The sequence below is a fragment of the Hemibagrus wyckioides genome, linkage group LG18 (assembly GCF_019097595.1).
Source record: "Hemibagrus wyckioides isolate EC202008001 linkage group LG18, SWU_Hwy_1.0, whole genome shotgun sequence".
Classification (NCBI taxonomy): domain Eukaryota; kingdom Metazoa; phylum Chordata; class Actinopteri; order Siluriformes; family Bagridae; genus Hemibagrus; species Hemibagrus wyckioides.
In genome coordinates, this window is record NC_080727.1 from 10,364,174 (window position 1) to 10,377,324 (window position 13,151).

The 13,151-nt window shown below is 37.3% G+C and overlaps 1 protein-coding gene across 2 annotated transcripts in view; it reads left to right on the top strand.

Annotated features, from left to right (window-relative positions):
- The window catches only part of col5a1 (procollagen, type V, alpha 1), an 84,386-nt gene that overhangs the window by 55,261 nt on the left and 15,974 nt on the right, over positions 1-13,151 (top strand). For both annotated transcript variants that reach the window (XM_058415303.1, XM_058415304.1), the window contains exons 17-41: positions 1,126-1,179; positions 1,782-1,835; positions 2,007-2,060; positions 2,191-2,235; positions 4,082-4,135; positions 4,302-4,346; positions 4,498-4,551; positions 4,899-4,943; positions 5,070-5,123; positions 5,976-6,020; positions 6,117-6,170; positions 6,833-6,877; positions 6,987-7,040; positions 7,565-7,672; positions 7,979-8,032; positions 8,122-8,175; positions 8,322-8,366; positions 8,489-8,542; positions 9,557-9,601; positions 9,993-10,046; positions 10,138-10,191; positions 10,541-10,594; positions 10,943-11,050; positions 12,120-12,209; positions 12,969-13,022. In XM_058415303.1, coding sequence (XP_058271286.1) covers positions 1,126-1,179; positions 1,782-1,835; positions 2,007-2,060; positions 2,191-2,235; positions 4,082-4,135; positions 4,302-4,346; positions 4,498-4,551; positions 4,899-4,943; positions 5,070-5,123; positions 5,976-6,020; positions 6,117-6,170; positions 6,833-6,877; positions 6,987-7,040; positions 7,565-7,672; positions 7,979-8,032; positions 8,122-8,175; positions 8,322-8,366; positions 8,489-8,542; positions 9,557-9,601; positions 9,993-10,046; positions 10,138-10,191; positions 10,541-10,594; positions 10,943-11,050; positions 12,120-12,209; positions 12,969-13,022 — 1,431 coding nt within the window. The remainder of the gene's footprint in view (positions 1-1,125; positions 1,180-1,781; positions 1,836-2,006; positions 2,061-2,190; positions 2,236-4,081; positions 4,136-4,301; positions 4,347-4,497; positions 4,552-4,898; positions 4,944-5,069; positions 5,124-5,975; positions 6,021-6,116; positions 6,171-6,832; positions 6,878-6,986; positions 7,041-7,564; positions 7,673-7,978; positions 8,033-8,121; positions 8,176-8,321; positions 8,367-8,488; positions 8,543-9,556; positions 9,602-9,992; positions 10,047-10,137; positions 10,192-10,540; positions 10,595-10,942; positions 11,051-12,119; positions 12,210-12,968; positions 13,023-13,151) is intronic.

Consider the following 13,151-nt stretch of genomic DNA (forward strand, 5'->3'; position numbering starts at 1 on the left):
ACACACAAACACTAATATCCCTTACACACACAAACACTAATATCCCTCACACACAAACACTAATATCCCTCACACACAAACACTAATATCCCTCACACACAAACACTAATACCCCTCACACACACAAACACTAATATCCCTCACAAACAAACACTAATATCCCTTACACACACAAACACTAATATCCCTCACACACAAACACTAATATCCCTCACACACAAACACTAATATCCCTCACACACAAACACTAATACCCCTCACACACACAAACACTAATATCCCTCACACACAAACACTAATATCCCTTACACACACAAACACTAATATCCCTCACACACAAACACTAATATCCCTCACACACAAACACTAATATCCCTTACACACACAAACACTAATATCCCTCACACACAAACACTAATATCCCTCACACACAAACACTAATATCCCTCACACACAAACACTAATACCCCTCACACACACAAACACTAATATCCCTCACACACAAACACTAATATCCCTCACACACAAACACTAATATCCCTTACGCACACAAACACTAATATCCCTTACACACACAAACACTAATATCCCTCACACACAAACACTAATATCCCTCACACACAAACACTAATATCCCTCACACACAAACACTAATACCCCTCACACACACAAACACTAATATCCCTCACACACAAACACTAATATCCCTTACACACACAAACACTAATATCCCTCACACACAAACACTAATATCCCTTACACACACAAACACTAATATCCCTCACACACAAACACTAATGTGAATGTAGAATGATGTACATTTTGGTCCATTTTGATTGATGTAATTGTTTACTTAATGAAGTGTCCTGTGTACACCTTATTGTGTGTGTTATACGTTTCTGTATGTGTGTGTTTTGTTTAGATGTGTGAATGTGTTTTTGTATTTTGCCAGTGAAACAAGTATGTGTTCTGGTTAAGATGTGAAAGTAAAATCACATTAATTGTCTTCATTGCTTAAAATGGGTGCATTTTAATGTATGTATGCTGTGGGTGGGTGTTGCCAAGTGTATATGTGTTTGTATGTGTGTGTGTCTGTGTCTTATGTGTGTCTGTTTGTGGTTTCAGGGTCGTCCTGGAGCAGATGGAGCCAGAGGCATGCCTGGACAAACTGGACCAAAGGTAAACACATACCATTACATTTTTACATTACATACACATATTAATATACACTTACACACACACAATCTCATATAATACAATATAATATGTACAGCTTGCAAATCCACAGGTTTAAACTTAATAGAAATACACAAATGCATTTACATGTGTTAAGCAGGTCATACACACACACACACACACACGTCTAATTTATAAAATTCATTACAATGAATTTACATTACAAAAAATGTCTCATCTTAATATGTTCAATGTGTGAAATGCTCTATCAGAGCGCTCAGAGCTTATAAAAAGTTAGCCAGCAGACAATAGTGAGTAGCATTAGCAATAAGCTGGTCGGCTAATGTTAGTGATGCCTGTAATGTTGAGAACTATGTTTTCATAACAGTGATTAGTTTGGTCAGTGTTAGATTTAATCAAACACTGTCTACATATATGAACTAAGCTAAAGTCAATATTGCCCTTTTTTATTTTAAAGTAGAGTAGAGGGACATAACTAAATGATCAAGGATCTGGTAGTTTAGAAAACTACTCCAAATTGACAAGTTGCAAGAAATTGCAAGTTGTAGGTGAGGAATTACATGTTGTAACTTTGTGTTATGCAGGGAGACAGAGGTTTCGATGGCCTGGCTGGATTACCTGGAGAAAAGGGACACAGGGTAAGTGACAAGAAATTGTTTTATATTATAATGTGTTCATTTTTATTATTATTATTATTATTATTATTATTATTATTTACTCATTTTATAACATTTTAATAACTTGTTCTAAAACTCAACAGGTTCCATCACACACAAGTTTGTAAGTGTGTTTTTGTGTTTGTAATTTAGGGTGAGTCAGGACCTCAGGGACCCCCTGGACCCCCCGGAGAGGACGGAGAAAGAGTGAGAAATTTATGCTTTAGATTCATGTTTTTTCTCGTTTTCTGCCCTCTACCGCATCTTTTCTTCATTCACTCATGTATCTCTCACTGCTGCAATTTTCTTAAAATTCATGTCATTTTTTATTTGCCAGGGGGATGATGGTGAGGTTGGACCTAGGGGTCTGCCCGGTGAACCGGTGAGTTCCAATCCAAACACACAGAAACCACACACACACAGAAACCACACACACACAAGAAAAACAAAGAACAAGGGAAAGATAGGTTATTACAATATTACAGTGTACTGTACCCCATTTATTATGGTTGCTATAATCTAAACAAATTCCAACAGACTCCAATAGGGCTGGTGACAACCAAATAGGCACAAACCCACAATAATAGCCAGCCAGCCCCAGGAAGTGTCTCACACCCTTCTGGGTCTTAGGTCTAGAGCAGGACACAACTGCTGTGGTTTTATCAATTTGGAACGCACCTGCCCATTGGCCAATTGGAAGCCCAGATACTTACATACTTACACTCATTGAATCGCACACTTCTCTGGGCTTGCTGTGAGTCCAACCTATCTCAGTGATCTCAGTAAAGCCCCCAGATGCTGCAGCACTGGAACATTGCCGGGGCTCCAAACAAACCACAAGGAAGAGTCACAAATTGGTGTAACCCAAACGGAGATGGGTTCTGGGGTGTGGCCGATCTTCTGCCTGTACTTGGATCAGAGCCTGGAATTTCAACAACTTCAGAAGCATTGCAAGTATTATGTCTGGTGGATGCCTGCCAGGGTCTTGACTAGTTTGCCCAGTGGGGAGGACTCCATGACAACGTATCTCTGCACTTTCCAGGGTTTTGACACCAGTGTAGCGAGCTCAGAAGGTTTGGCAAAGCACAGGTGTTTGATCCTTGCCACTCACTTCCCTCGCTTTCCATTCAAAAACCAGCGCTCGACTAAGCTCCCACATTCCCCAAATCCAAACACATGTTATAGGCTGGTTGGCATCTCAAATTTTTTTTTTAGTGTGTGGATTTGTGTGTGACAATGTGTGTGTGATTGTGCCTTGTAATGGGTTGTCACCTCATACAGAGAGTTCCCTGCCATGTCTGCATGCTAAACATTTAACTAGTGAGTGATGTCCTTAATGTCAGTTACACAAAGCAGAGACAGATTCCGCCATCACTGAAACTTGTTTAAAGTAGAGAGCAGACAGAAATTGCAAGTCTTTAGTAATATTTTGTTACAAATACTCACCTTCCTTCCTGGGTGACACTGGATTACAATGTGATTATAAATCATTCCAGTGAAGTCAGACAGTACTAACGATCTTCATTATGAACAGATTGTGAAAAGTCCTGGAATAAGCACAAGACTATAACATGTTTATAATACATTGTCTGATTCTATAGTAAGGGACAACTCAAAACATTAAACTCAAAACAAGACTTGTCTCGCCCCTCCTTAACACTATGACTGTTTACTGAAACACAGAACATTCATTAGCAAAATTTCTCGCAGGTGTGTATAATCCTTACCTTACCTTATCCAGCACCTCCCTGCATTTACAAACCAGCGCTTGACCAGGGCCTAGTTCCATGATTGCAACACTAGTATAAGCTGAAATACACATCCATAACTAATTACAACAGTAATTTCTAATTCTCTGTAACAACCAGCAGGGGATGCTCCAGTCACACTGTATAGCTTGTAATGATCCCTCTCTCTCTCTGTCTCTCTCTCCATCACACACTGTACTGTGTTGACTTATGTGTTGCTCTAGGTGAATAATGCCATGTCTAACCCTGCCAATAACAAATAAATCTTTTGGAATTATATCATTGATATTTGGTTTAAAAAAAAATTGAGCAAAAGTTATGTTGAATATTCATCATGAGAACAGAACCTGTCAAACTTGCTGGAAAGAGGAAAGCCACAGTGTTTAATAATGTCCCTTTTTTGCAATATTGTGTTATTATTTTAAACACACAGTTTAGATTAGTGTACACTGTTAGTAATGATCAAAATGTTTATTTCAGGGTCCTCGTGGCTTGTTAGGACCCAAAGGACCTCAGGGACCTCCTGGATCTCCTGTAAGTCTATTTCTATTTCTATATATTTCTAAACGGTATACTGTATTATAATTATAACTACTACAACATTGGTCAGGATAAAGTGCTTACTGAAGATAAAGCAATGAATATTGCAGCTTGGTCTAATTATAGCTTCTTATAATGTGGATGAACTGTATGTCCACAGGGCGTGACAGGGATGGATGGCCATCCTGGTCCAAAAGGAAACATTGTGAGTGTGTCTCTCATACACAAACACACACACACATACTAGCAGAAGCACCACCAAGCAATTTAGATGTCTCACATCAACACACTTTTTGTCTCTGAATATATAGTAGTTATCTTTATAGAATTATACATTGACTCTATTTTCCTCTCAGGGACCTCAAGGTGAACCTGGTCCTCCAGGACAGCAAGGCAACCCTGGTGCTCAGGTAAGCATGGGATACTTACCAGATAATAGTTTTAATAAAATGCATTTTCACTTTTTGTCTCATGTTAGCCAGATTGAAATCCAGTAGCTGTATCATTTGTAATCTCTAAACTGGAAATGGGTCTCGCCTATCCATATCTAAAAGCATCTCCATCCTTACAGCCCAGCTCATACTCTTATGTTCTCTTATGTTTGTTGCTTTTTATATCCTAACTGGCCACTATTAGAAGTTGATCATCCATACCCCACAGTCTCTAAACTCTGTTTTACAACTGACATCTCTAAAGTGATAAATGCAATAGAAAAATTTTTAATGAAATGAGATCAAACTTGGAATTGTTTTTACAGGGACTTCCAGGACCTCAAGGAGCCATCGGACCACCAGGAGAGAAGGTAAAGTGTGTGCTTATGTGTTTATGTATTTGTCTGTGGGGGTTTTCATGTATAAACATTGTGTGAATAGAATGAATGTAGAGTATAAGCACAGATCGTCATTGGTGTATTTCTGCATCTTTACAGGGTCCAACAGGGAAACCAGGATTACCGGGAATGCCAGGAGCCGATGGACCACCGGTTAGTGTGACACGCACACACACCGTCAGGGTCACCCATGAAAGGAAGGTCTAGCGTCACATAATGTACAACTGTACAGCTGGGGATGACCTATAACAAATTAACATTAACAACATAATATAGAACGAAAAGAATGGACATTTTAATGTGAATATGTTTTAACATTATATACACTACCAGTCAAAAGTTTGGACACACCTTCTAATTTACTGTTTTTTGTTTAGTGACTTATTTTCTACAATCTAGAACAATACTGGAGATTTCAAAACTATGAAATAACACACATGGATTTATGTAATCCATATGTAATGACAAAAAACAGTCAGTTGTTATTTTAAGACACGAAGGTCAGGTGTTCTGGAATAGTTCTTGCAAGAACAGTATTGTCAAGTGCATTTGCAAAACCCATCAAGCACCATGATGAAACTGGCTCACATGAAGACCATCCCAGTAAAGCAAGACCAAAATTTACCTCTGCTGCAGAGGGGAAGATCATTTAGTGCCTCAGATTAACAGCACCTCAGATTAGAGCCGTTATGAAGGCTTTACAGAGCATCAGTAGCAGACATATCTCAATATCAACTGTTCAAAGGACATTATTGTGTATTTCGGCCACCTTCAGCATTGTTTTACAATGTAGAAAGAAATAAACATCAGGAAAGACCATGGAATTAGAAGATATATAAATATTACAATATACAATTGTACAATATACAATATATAAACCATGTGTTACAAGATTTTAACAGTATAAGATGCATATATATCATGTTTGAAAGGTTTATGGTTTATATATATCACAGTGATTTTATTTGTCTAATCATTAATCTCTCACCATTTACACACACACAGGGTCACCCAGGAAAGGAAGGTCCATCTGGAGAGAAAGGTCACCAGGTAAGAAAAATGATATTTATTTTGCTATATTTTTGTGATTTGGTGAACCAAAGTCTGATATGATCGCTTATTATTATTTCTTTCTCTCTTTTTCAGGGACCACCTGGTGCACAAGGGCCGATCGGCTATCCTGGTCCTAGAGGTGTGAAGGTAAGTGCTCCAATGTGCTCTCTTCCAGCTCAGTAAAAATAACTTTTACTGAGCTGTCTGTACAAACCTAAGGATTCTTGTTTTTGTTCAGGCACGACCATGTAGATGTTTGAAATTATTGACAAGAAGGTGTTGATTAATTATAGTACTGACAGTAGTGCTGGAAGCAGGTGAACTGATTAATATTAATGCACTTTTTCTAGTCAAATGTGTATAAATCATGGCTCATTGCTACTTTAACAAGACTTTATGCCTTCGATGACATTTATCACACAGTGACTTGTATGACGGTCTACACAATCGAAGGATTATAATAATGAGATGGTTACTTGCTAATTTAGTGAAGTTTTCTGTAAGGAAAAATTTAGTTTCAACTTATGTAAGGTCCAATTTGTGTGTTTTCTATTACATAAGAATCACATCAAACCATCCTCACTGTAATTCTTTTCCTACAACAGCATCTTTAGTGTTTTTTTACTCATTACTTTTGTCCTAAGATTTAAAACCAGTTAATTAAACTATGGGTCTGGACATGGATTAGTTTGTAAGGCTTTTGCATTGACTAGGAGCTTCAACTGCATATTCTATATTATTTAATCTTAATCTATCACTCTCTCTCTCTCTTACTCTCTCTCTCTCTCTCTCTCTCTCACTCTGTTTAGGGTGCTGATGGAGTTCGGGGGTTAAAAGGAAACAAGGGTGAAAAGGTACAGTGTACATTCATGTCAGGTCTTATGCAGTTAATCCAATAGGTCATTAATTTGTCATTTTTCATATTTAAAAAAATATCTTCCCTCTTTTACTCCTTCCCTTCAGGGAGAAGATGGTTTCCCTGGGTTTAAAGGAGACATGGGTATCAAGGGTGATCGGGTAAGTTGTTAGTTATTATGATGTTCATGTCTGATATGTTGTTGCTTTTAATTAAGCGTACCGAAGCACACAGAAATTTACAGGACAGATGAACCTAATAAACTGAAACCTCATAAATTGGAAATCCAGTTTACCTTGTACCCTACCTACATTCGTTTGCTTCTTTTATTGGGTGAAATAACCTCATAGGGTTTGGAAATGTGTGTCTCAGTGCCAGACTTCTTGAGTTATGAACATTAAACCAGTTAAAGGTTTAACTGACCAAATATTGTTAGGATGGTAGAACATTTTGCCCAGTAACAGTGGCATAGTAGCATGTCAGGTAGTGGTTCATGTGCTAGACATGACTAAATACTAAAAATATTTTGCTCCACATTTTAATGATCAACTTGCCCTTTATCAGTGTCACTTTTTTGACCACAGCATATCTCTTTACTAGATTTTTGGGTTTTCATCATAGTGACATTAAATGTTTCTATCAACTCAACTACAGTAATGTGTGTGTGTGTGTGTGTGTGACTCAGGGTGAGATCGGAGCCGCAGGACCCAGAGGAGAGGACGGCCCTGAGGGACCTAAAGGACGCTCTGGTTTACCTGGAGATGCTGGACCTCTGGGACCAAATGGAGAGAAGGTGTGTGTGTGTGTGTGTGTGGAGAGAGAGAGAGAGAGAGAGAGAGAGAGAGAAAATAGTATCTTTGTTTCTCTCTTCAGGTAATAATAAGGGATCACTTTTTAGATGCACCACAATTCTCTTGAATAGTTTCTCAGTGATAATCAGAATGGCCGAATATACTTAGTTCTATATTTAATATACTGTATATATAATAATGTAGGCTATTCACATAACAATATCATTATACATCATGATGTACCTGTGTATAATCTGACTGTGGCTGCACTCCTGATTTTAAATGTTTATCTTTCTAAATTGATTTAGGGCAAGCTTGGTGTTCCAGGATTGCCAGGTTATCCTGGAAGACAAGGGCCAAAGGTACGTTTTATGGCACTCATTGCCTCTCATCTCTTTTTCTTCATCATAACAGACATTTCTTTCTCATTTTCTCTCTCTTTATTTTATAGGGTTCTCAAGGATTCCAAGGCTTCCCAGGAGCCAATGGAGAAAAGGGAGCAAGGGTATGATAGTATGATCATTACTCTACACACTCACACACTCTTAAAATGCCAAACCAATGCAATCATATAAACTAAAACAAACAATGTGACTAATAATGATTAATAACTGTTTTTATCTGTTTGTGTTTATGTCTATCTTTCTATAGGGAACAGCTGGAAAGCCTGGACCACGAGGACAGCGAGGACCAACCGTAAGATTTTTCTTCCTCCAGCAGCACACGCATACAGATGGATGTTGAAAATAAATGAAACCAAGGAAACTGGTAAAAGCATTCTTATCCTTCTGACTCTCTCTCTCTCTCTTTCTCTTCAGGGTCCTCGTGGAGAAAGAGGCCCAAGGGGACCCACAGGAAAAGCTGGACCAAAGGTACCAATGAAGTGTAAAACATTTTCATTCACCATTTTCTAATTGTGTATGGGTAGAACAATACACGGATAAAAAAGTCAGAGAATAAAATTTAAAAATGGCAGAAAATGATATCTCACACTTTTCAGTTTATCTTGTGTTTATGTGAGTCTTGGTTAAACTGCAACTTTAACAAGGCTTCATGCAGTAAATGAATTTTTTTTTAATTTTCTGCATTTTCTAGTACACATTAATTTTCATTGTTGCTACGTAGCTCATGCAAAGCAGAAGCCAAATAGAAATTAAATAAAATTTTCACTGCTGGTGAAAGACTACACACCGAGGGTGATGCACATAACAGCACTAACTGAGCAACCTCTTATTCTACTTTTTCCGTTTCTAAATTAATTAAAGGCAATGTTAAGATCCACATGTGAATACAGGTCAGCTGTATGATGTTTTTTTGTGATGTTTGTTATGGTTACATCCTGCCAGGCTTGCTTAGAGTACATTGAAAAAGCTGTAGTGAAATATTTGACTGGATATACTTTGGACGTGTCCTAATATGAAAACCTCAGAGAGTCTGTCATTATGGTGATGTATGGCAATGTGCTTTATGCATTTTTTAATGTAATTATATGATTTTTTTTATGTAGCCACAGTTTTTTTTATGTAGCCACAGTTGTGGTGGTAACTGGTGAAGTGTTTTGTGCTGTCCATTGCTTAATGATTCATATGTACTGTAGGGGTCAAACATACTAGTTTTCATGTACAAGTATTACATACTAGGAAGTACAGTAGTACAGGGGTTGAGCTTGAGCCTATATAACTCTCTCTGTTCTGTGTTATGTGATCTTGTGGCTCCATGTTAGACTTGTATTTAATGAAATCACACAATGTTTTGCTTTTTTTAACCTTTGCTTAGAATTTGTGAAACAGTTGTACAGAAAACATGGGTAGTGCTACCAAATACCAGAAAACAAAAATAAATGGCTTACAATGTTCCCTTCATCATTCCTTTCTGCTCCTCCATAGGGCAACTCAGGAAGCGATGGGCCCCCAGGACCACCTGGTGAACGGGTATGAATTTAACAGATTTAACAGATTTTTGATCAACAATAGCTTCATTTAGTCTCAAGCTTCATTTAGTCCAATTATTATACCTATAAGTTTACTCAAAATTATTTTACATTATGCATTGTAGAAGAGTGAGCATCCATGATCAGAGTCTATTAAAACACAACCCAGAATCCAAGCCATATTAGGGAGGCTGTTTGGCAAGACATTGGCAAGACTTAGACCACATGCCCCCATAGAGCAAAACCATAAAGTAAACAGGAAATGAATAGTTGTTTGGATCTATAGTGACCTCTGCTAGTGGGGAGGATTACTCAGCTGTTGTGCATGTCCAGATGCTTAAAACAATTGATAAGGTTTAATAAATGTGTGTGTGTGTCTGTGTGTTCTGCAGGGTCTGCCAGGACCACAAGGATCAACTGGATTCCCTGGACCTAAAGGGCCTCCTGTGAGTGACATTTGCAGTAGAAATGATTTCTATTTCTATTTCTATTTCTGTTTTTTTTTCCTCTCATATTTCCACTATCTCCGTATTTCAGGGACCACCTGGAAAAGATGGACTGCCTGGGCACCCCGGCCAGAGAGGAGAGACGGTGAGCCATGCTATACACATACACACACTTACACACGCACACACACACGAGCAAAAGAAGATGTATTCTTTATTTTTGATGTATTATTTAGATGTTTTTTTTAAAATAAAGTTTAATTTAACTTACCTAACCATGTCTTAAATCCCACCCATTTTACAAGACAGTTATTCCATTCATCCACCCTGTCTTTGTAGCTACTCTCTTGAGCTACTCTCTGTTTATTCCTACACTTGTCACCCGCCTGTCCTCCAAACGTTATAATTCTCCAAAGATTTGTGCCCCCACTGTTCAATCACCTGTACTGCCAATTTTTTAATTCCTCACTCATATACTTGTTCTCTCTGCTCAGGGTTTCCAAGGAAAGACTGGACCTCCTGGACCCCCAGGTGTGCTGGGACCTCAGGTGAGTGTAGACACACACAAACACACACAAACAAAAATGCATTCTGATCTATAGGAACCTTTTTAATAACATTTGATAAAACTAAATCTGTCAAGTACAGCTTCCATGTCCTGCTAGTGAGTCCTCCCCCTCTATTCATTATCTTACAGTAAAAAACTTGTTATTCAGAGCACCACATATAGTATGAATTGAAATATGAGTACCCAAAAATTACTCTAATCCTCTAGTTCATCTGGTATAATCTTGTGAGATTTGTCAAGTGTGAGCAATTTTGTGAGCACTGAAGCTAATGTTTAATACCACATTACCCATAATTACATCATTCATTACCCATTTCTCAATGTGTAGGGACCAACAGGTGAAACTGGACCAATGGGAGAACGAGGCCATCCCGGACCTCCAGGACCACCAGGTGAACAAGGCTTGCCTGGACCTGCTGGTAAAGAGGGAGCCAAGGTGAGAACACATACTTGCATCTGTACAACTGCACTCATTCATAAGAATTAATGCTTAATACGATGTACAATTAAGATATAAATTCTAGTCCCATTTCTAACCATAACTTCAACTCATAACCTTTTCTAAATATTAGGATGTACAAATTTGTTTTCTCCATGTTTGTATAGATTTCCTCTGTGTTCTCTGGTATATTTTAAACTTTCCAAAAATGGCCGTATGTGGATTGTCTATACCAGATTGGCTAAAAGTGCATAGTGCCCTCCAATGTATTGGCATCCCATTCAGGGTTTTTTTCCCAGTCTCATACCCAGTGTTCCTCAGATAAACTCTGGATCCCCCATAACCCTGACATTGAAAAAGCACTTAGTGAAGATGAATGAATGAATGAAATTTCTACAGATTTACAAGTTACAAATTTAATGCATACCGTGTAATTGCAAATTCCGATTTCCCACCAAGCGCTGATTTTATTTCATTGGAATCAAATTTAAATTCAACATTCTAGTTATTTTCTAATCAAAAATAATAATTTATGCATTTAGACAAGCTTTCTTTTAGCTATCGAGTATAACAGTATATACTCCTTCCATCATTCATATTATTTTACCTTATAATTAACACCACATATTTTAAATCAAATAGATACTCTTTAAACACTGTTACGGCAACACTATATATATTAGTGAATAATATATTGTACTGACTAATTTAGTACGTATTTACTATACACTATACACCATCATGAATACTGATTTCAGTCAAGGGCAGGGTTTTTTTTTTGCCTTAACAGTGTTCAACAGTATAACAGTGGTGTAATTTTTTTTTTAAATAAAAAAAATTAAAAGTAATTTACATGAACAACTAGGAAATAATCAATGAACGATTGATTGTGTGGACATAGTTCTTGGTAGTCAAGCCAGAGGTTTTTTCAAGGTTTTTTCAGTCAAGCAGAAGACAAATAAATCTTATTTTTAATTTGTATGCTTTACATTTTATACCTGATTCCCTGTGTGTGTGTGTGTGTGTGTGTGTTTGTGTGTGTGTGTGTGGTTTTGGGCATATTTAGGGAGATCCAGGTCCAGCAGGCCCTGCTGGTAAAGATGGACCTCAAGGACTGCGAGGTTTTCCTGGAGAGAGAGGGCTTCCTGGGCCTCTTGTGAGTGACATTCAATAGCAGCATCTTAAAATAGCTAGTGTCTAAAATGCAATTCTAAACACACCATAAGTTTTTTATAATAAGTACAGTTTATGTAGACATTATAAACCGTGTCAATGGGAATAGACACACACATGCTTGGGTAGCATTGATAATTCGATGTGTGTCTGTATGTGTGTGAGTGTAAACAATAGAGAAAATGTGACATTCATTGAAAAAAATGGTTTTTGATCTTCAAATACCAGGCATTTTTTAATTTACATCATTTTTCTGGTGCCTTTATCCAAAGCAGATTAGACATATAACAGCTTGAAGGTGCTGGATCCTCTGATCAGTATGCCAAATGCCTTAATCACTGAGCAACCCCTTTTTCGGAAGTTTGTTACTAAAATCAAAGTTTTATGATGAAAAAAATAATAATTTTATTGTTAACAAAAAAGCATTTTTAAAATAATATTATACCATTGTAAGCAATTATCAATCAGAGGGAACCTCCACACAATAATTACCCCAACTTAATAATTATGGAATAATAATTATGATTAATAAAAATATTAAAACTATTTCATAATATAGAATTTCTTAACTTGTATTTGTATATAAACACACATTCAACTTGAAAGGAAGTGTCATTTTTTAGTAATGATAGAAAATAATCCAAACGCACCAAATTAGCATCAGTTGATCATTTTTTATAACTATGCTAAACTAGTGCAAACAAACATTTCTTACATGCATATATTTATTTATTTTCTTCAGGGAACTGCAGGTTTGAAAGGAAATGAAGGACCACCAGGTCCACCTGGACCTGCTGTGAGTAAAATCTATACCTCTCAATCCATCTTTCGTTTTCTCTCTCCCTCTTTGCTCCTCTTTCTCTGTCTGTGTCTTTCTCTCTATTTCCAGTGGCTCTTTTATATTCACTTGTTTTATTTCCTGTTT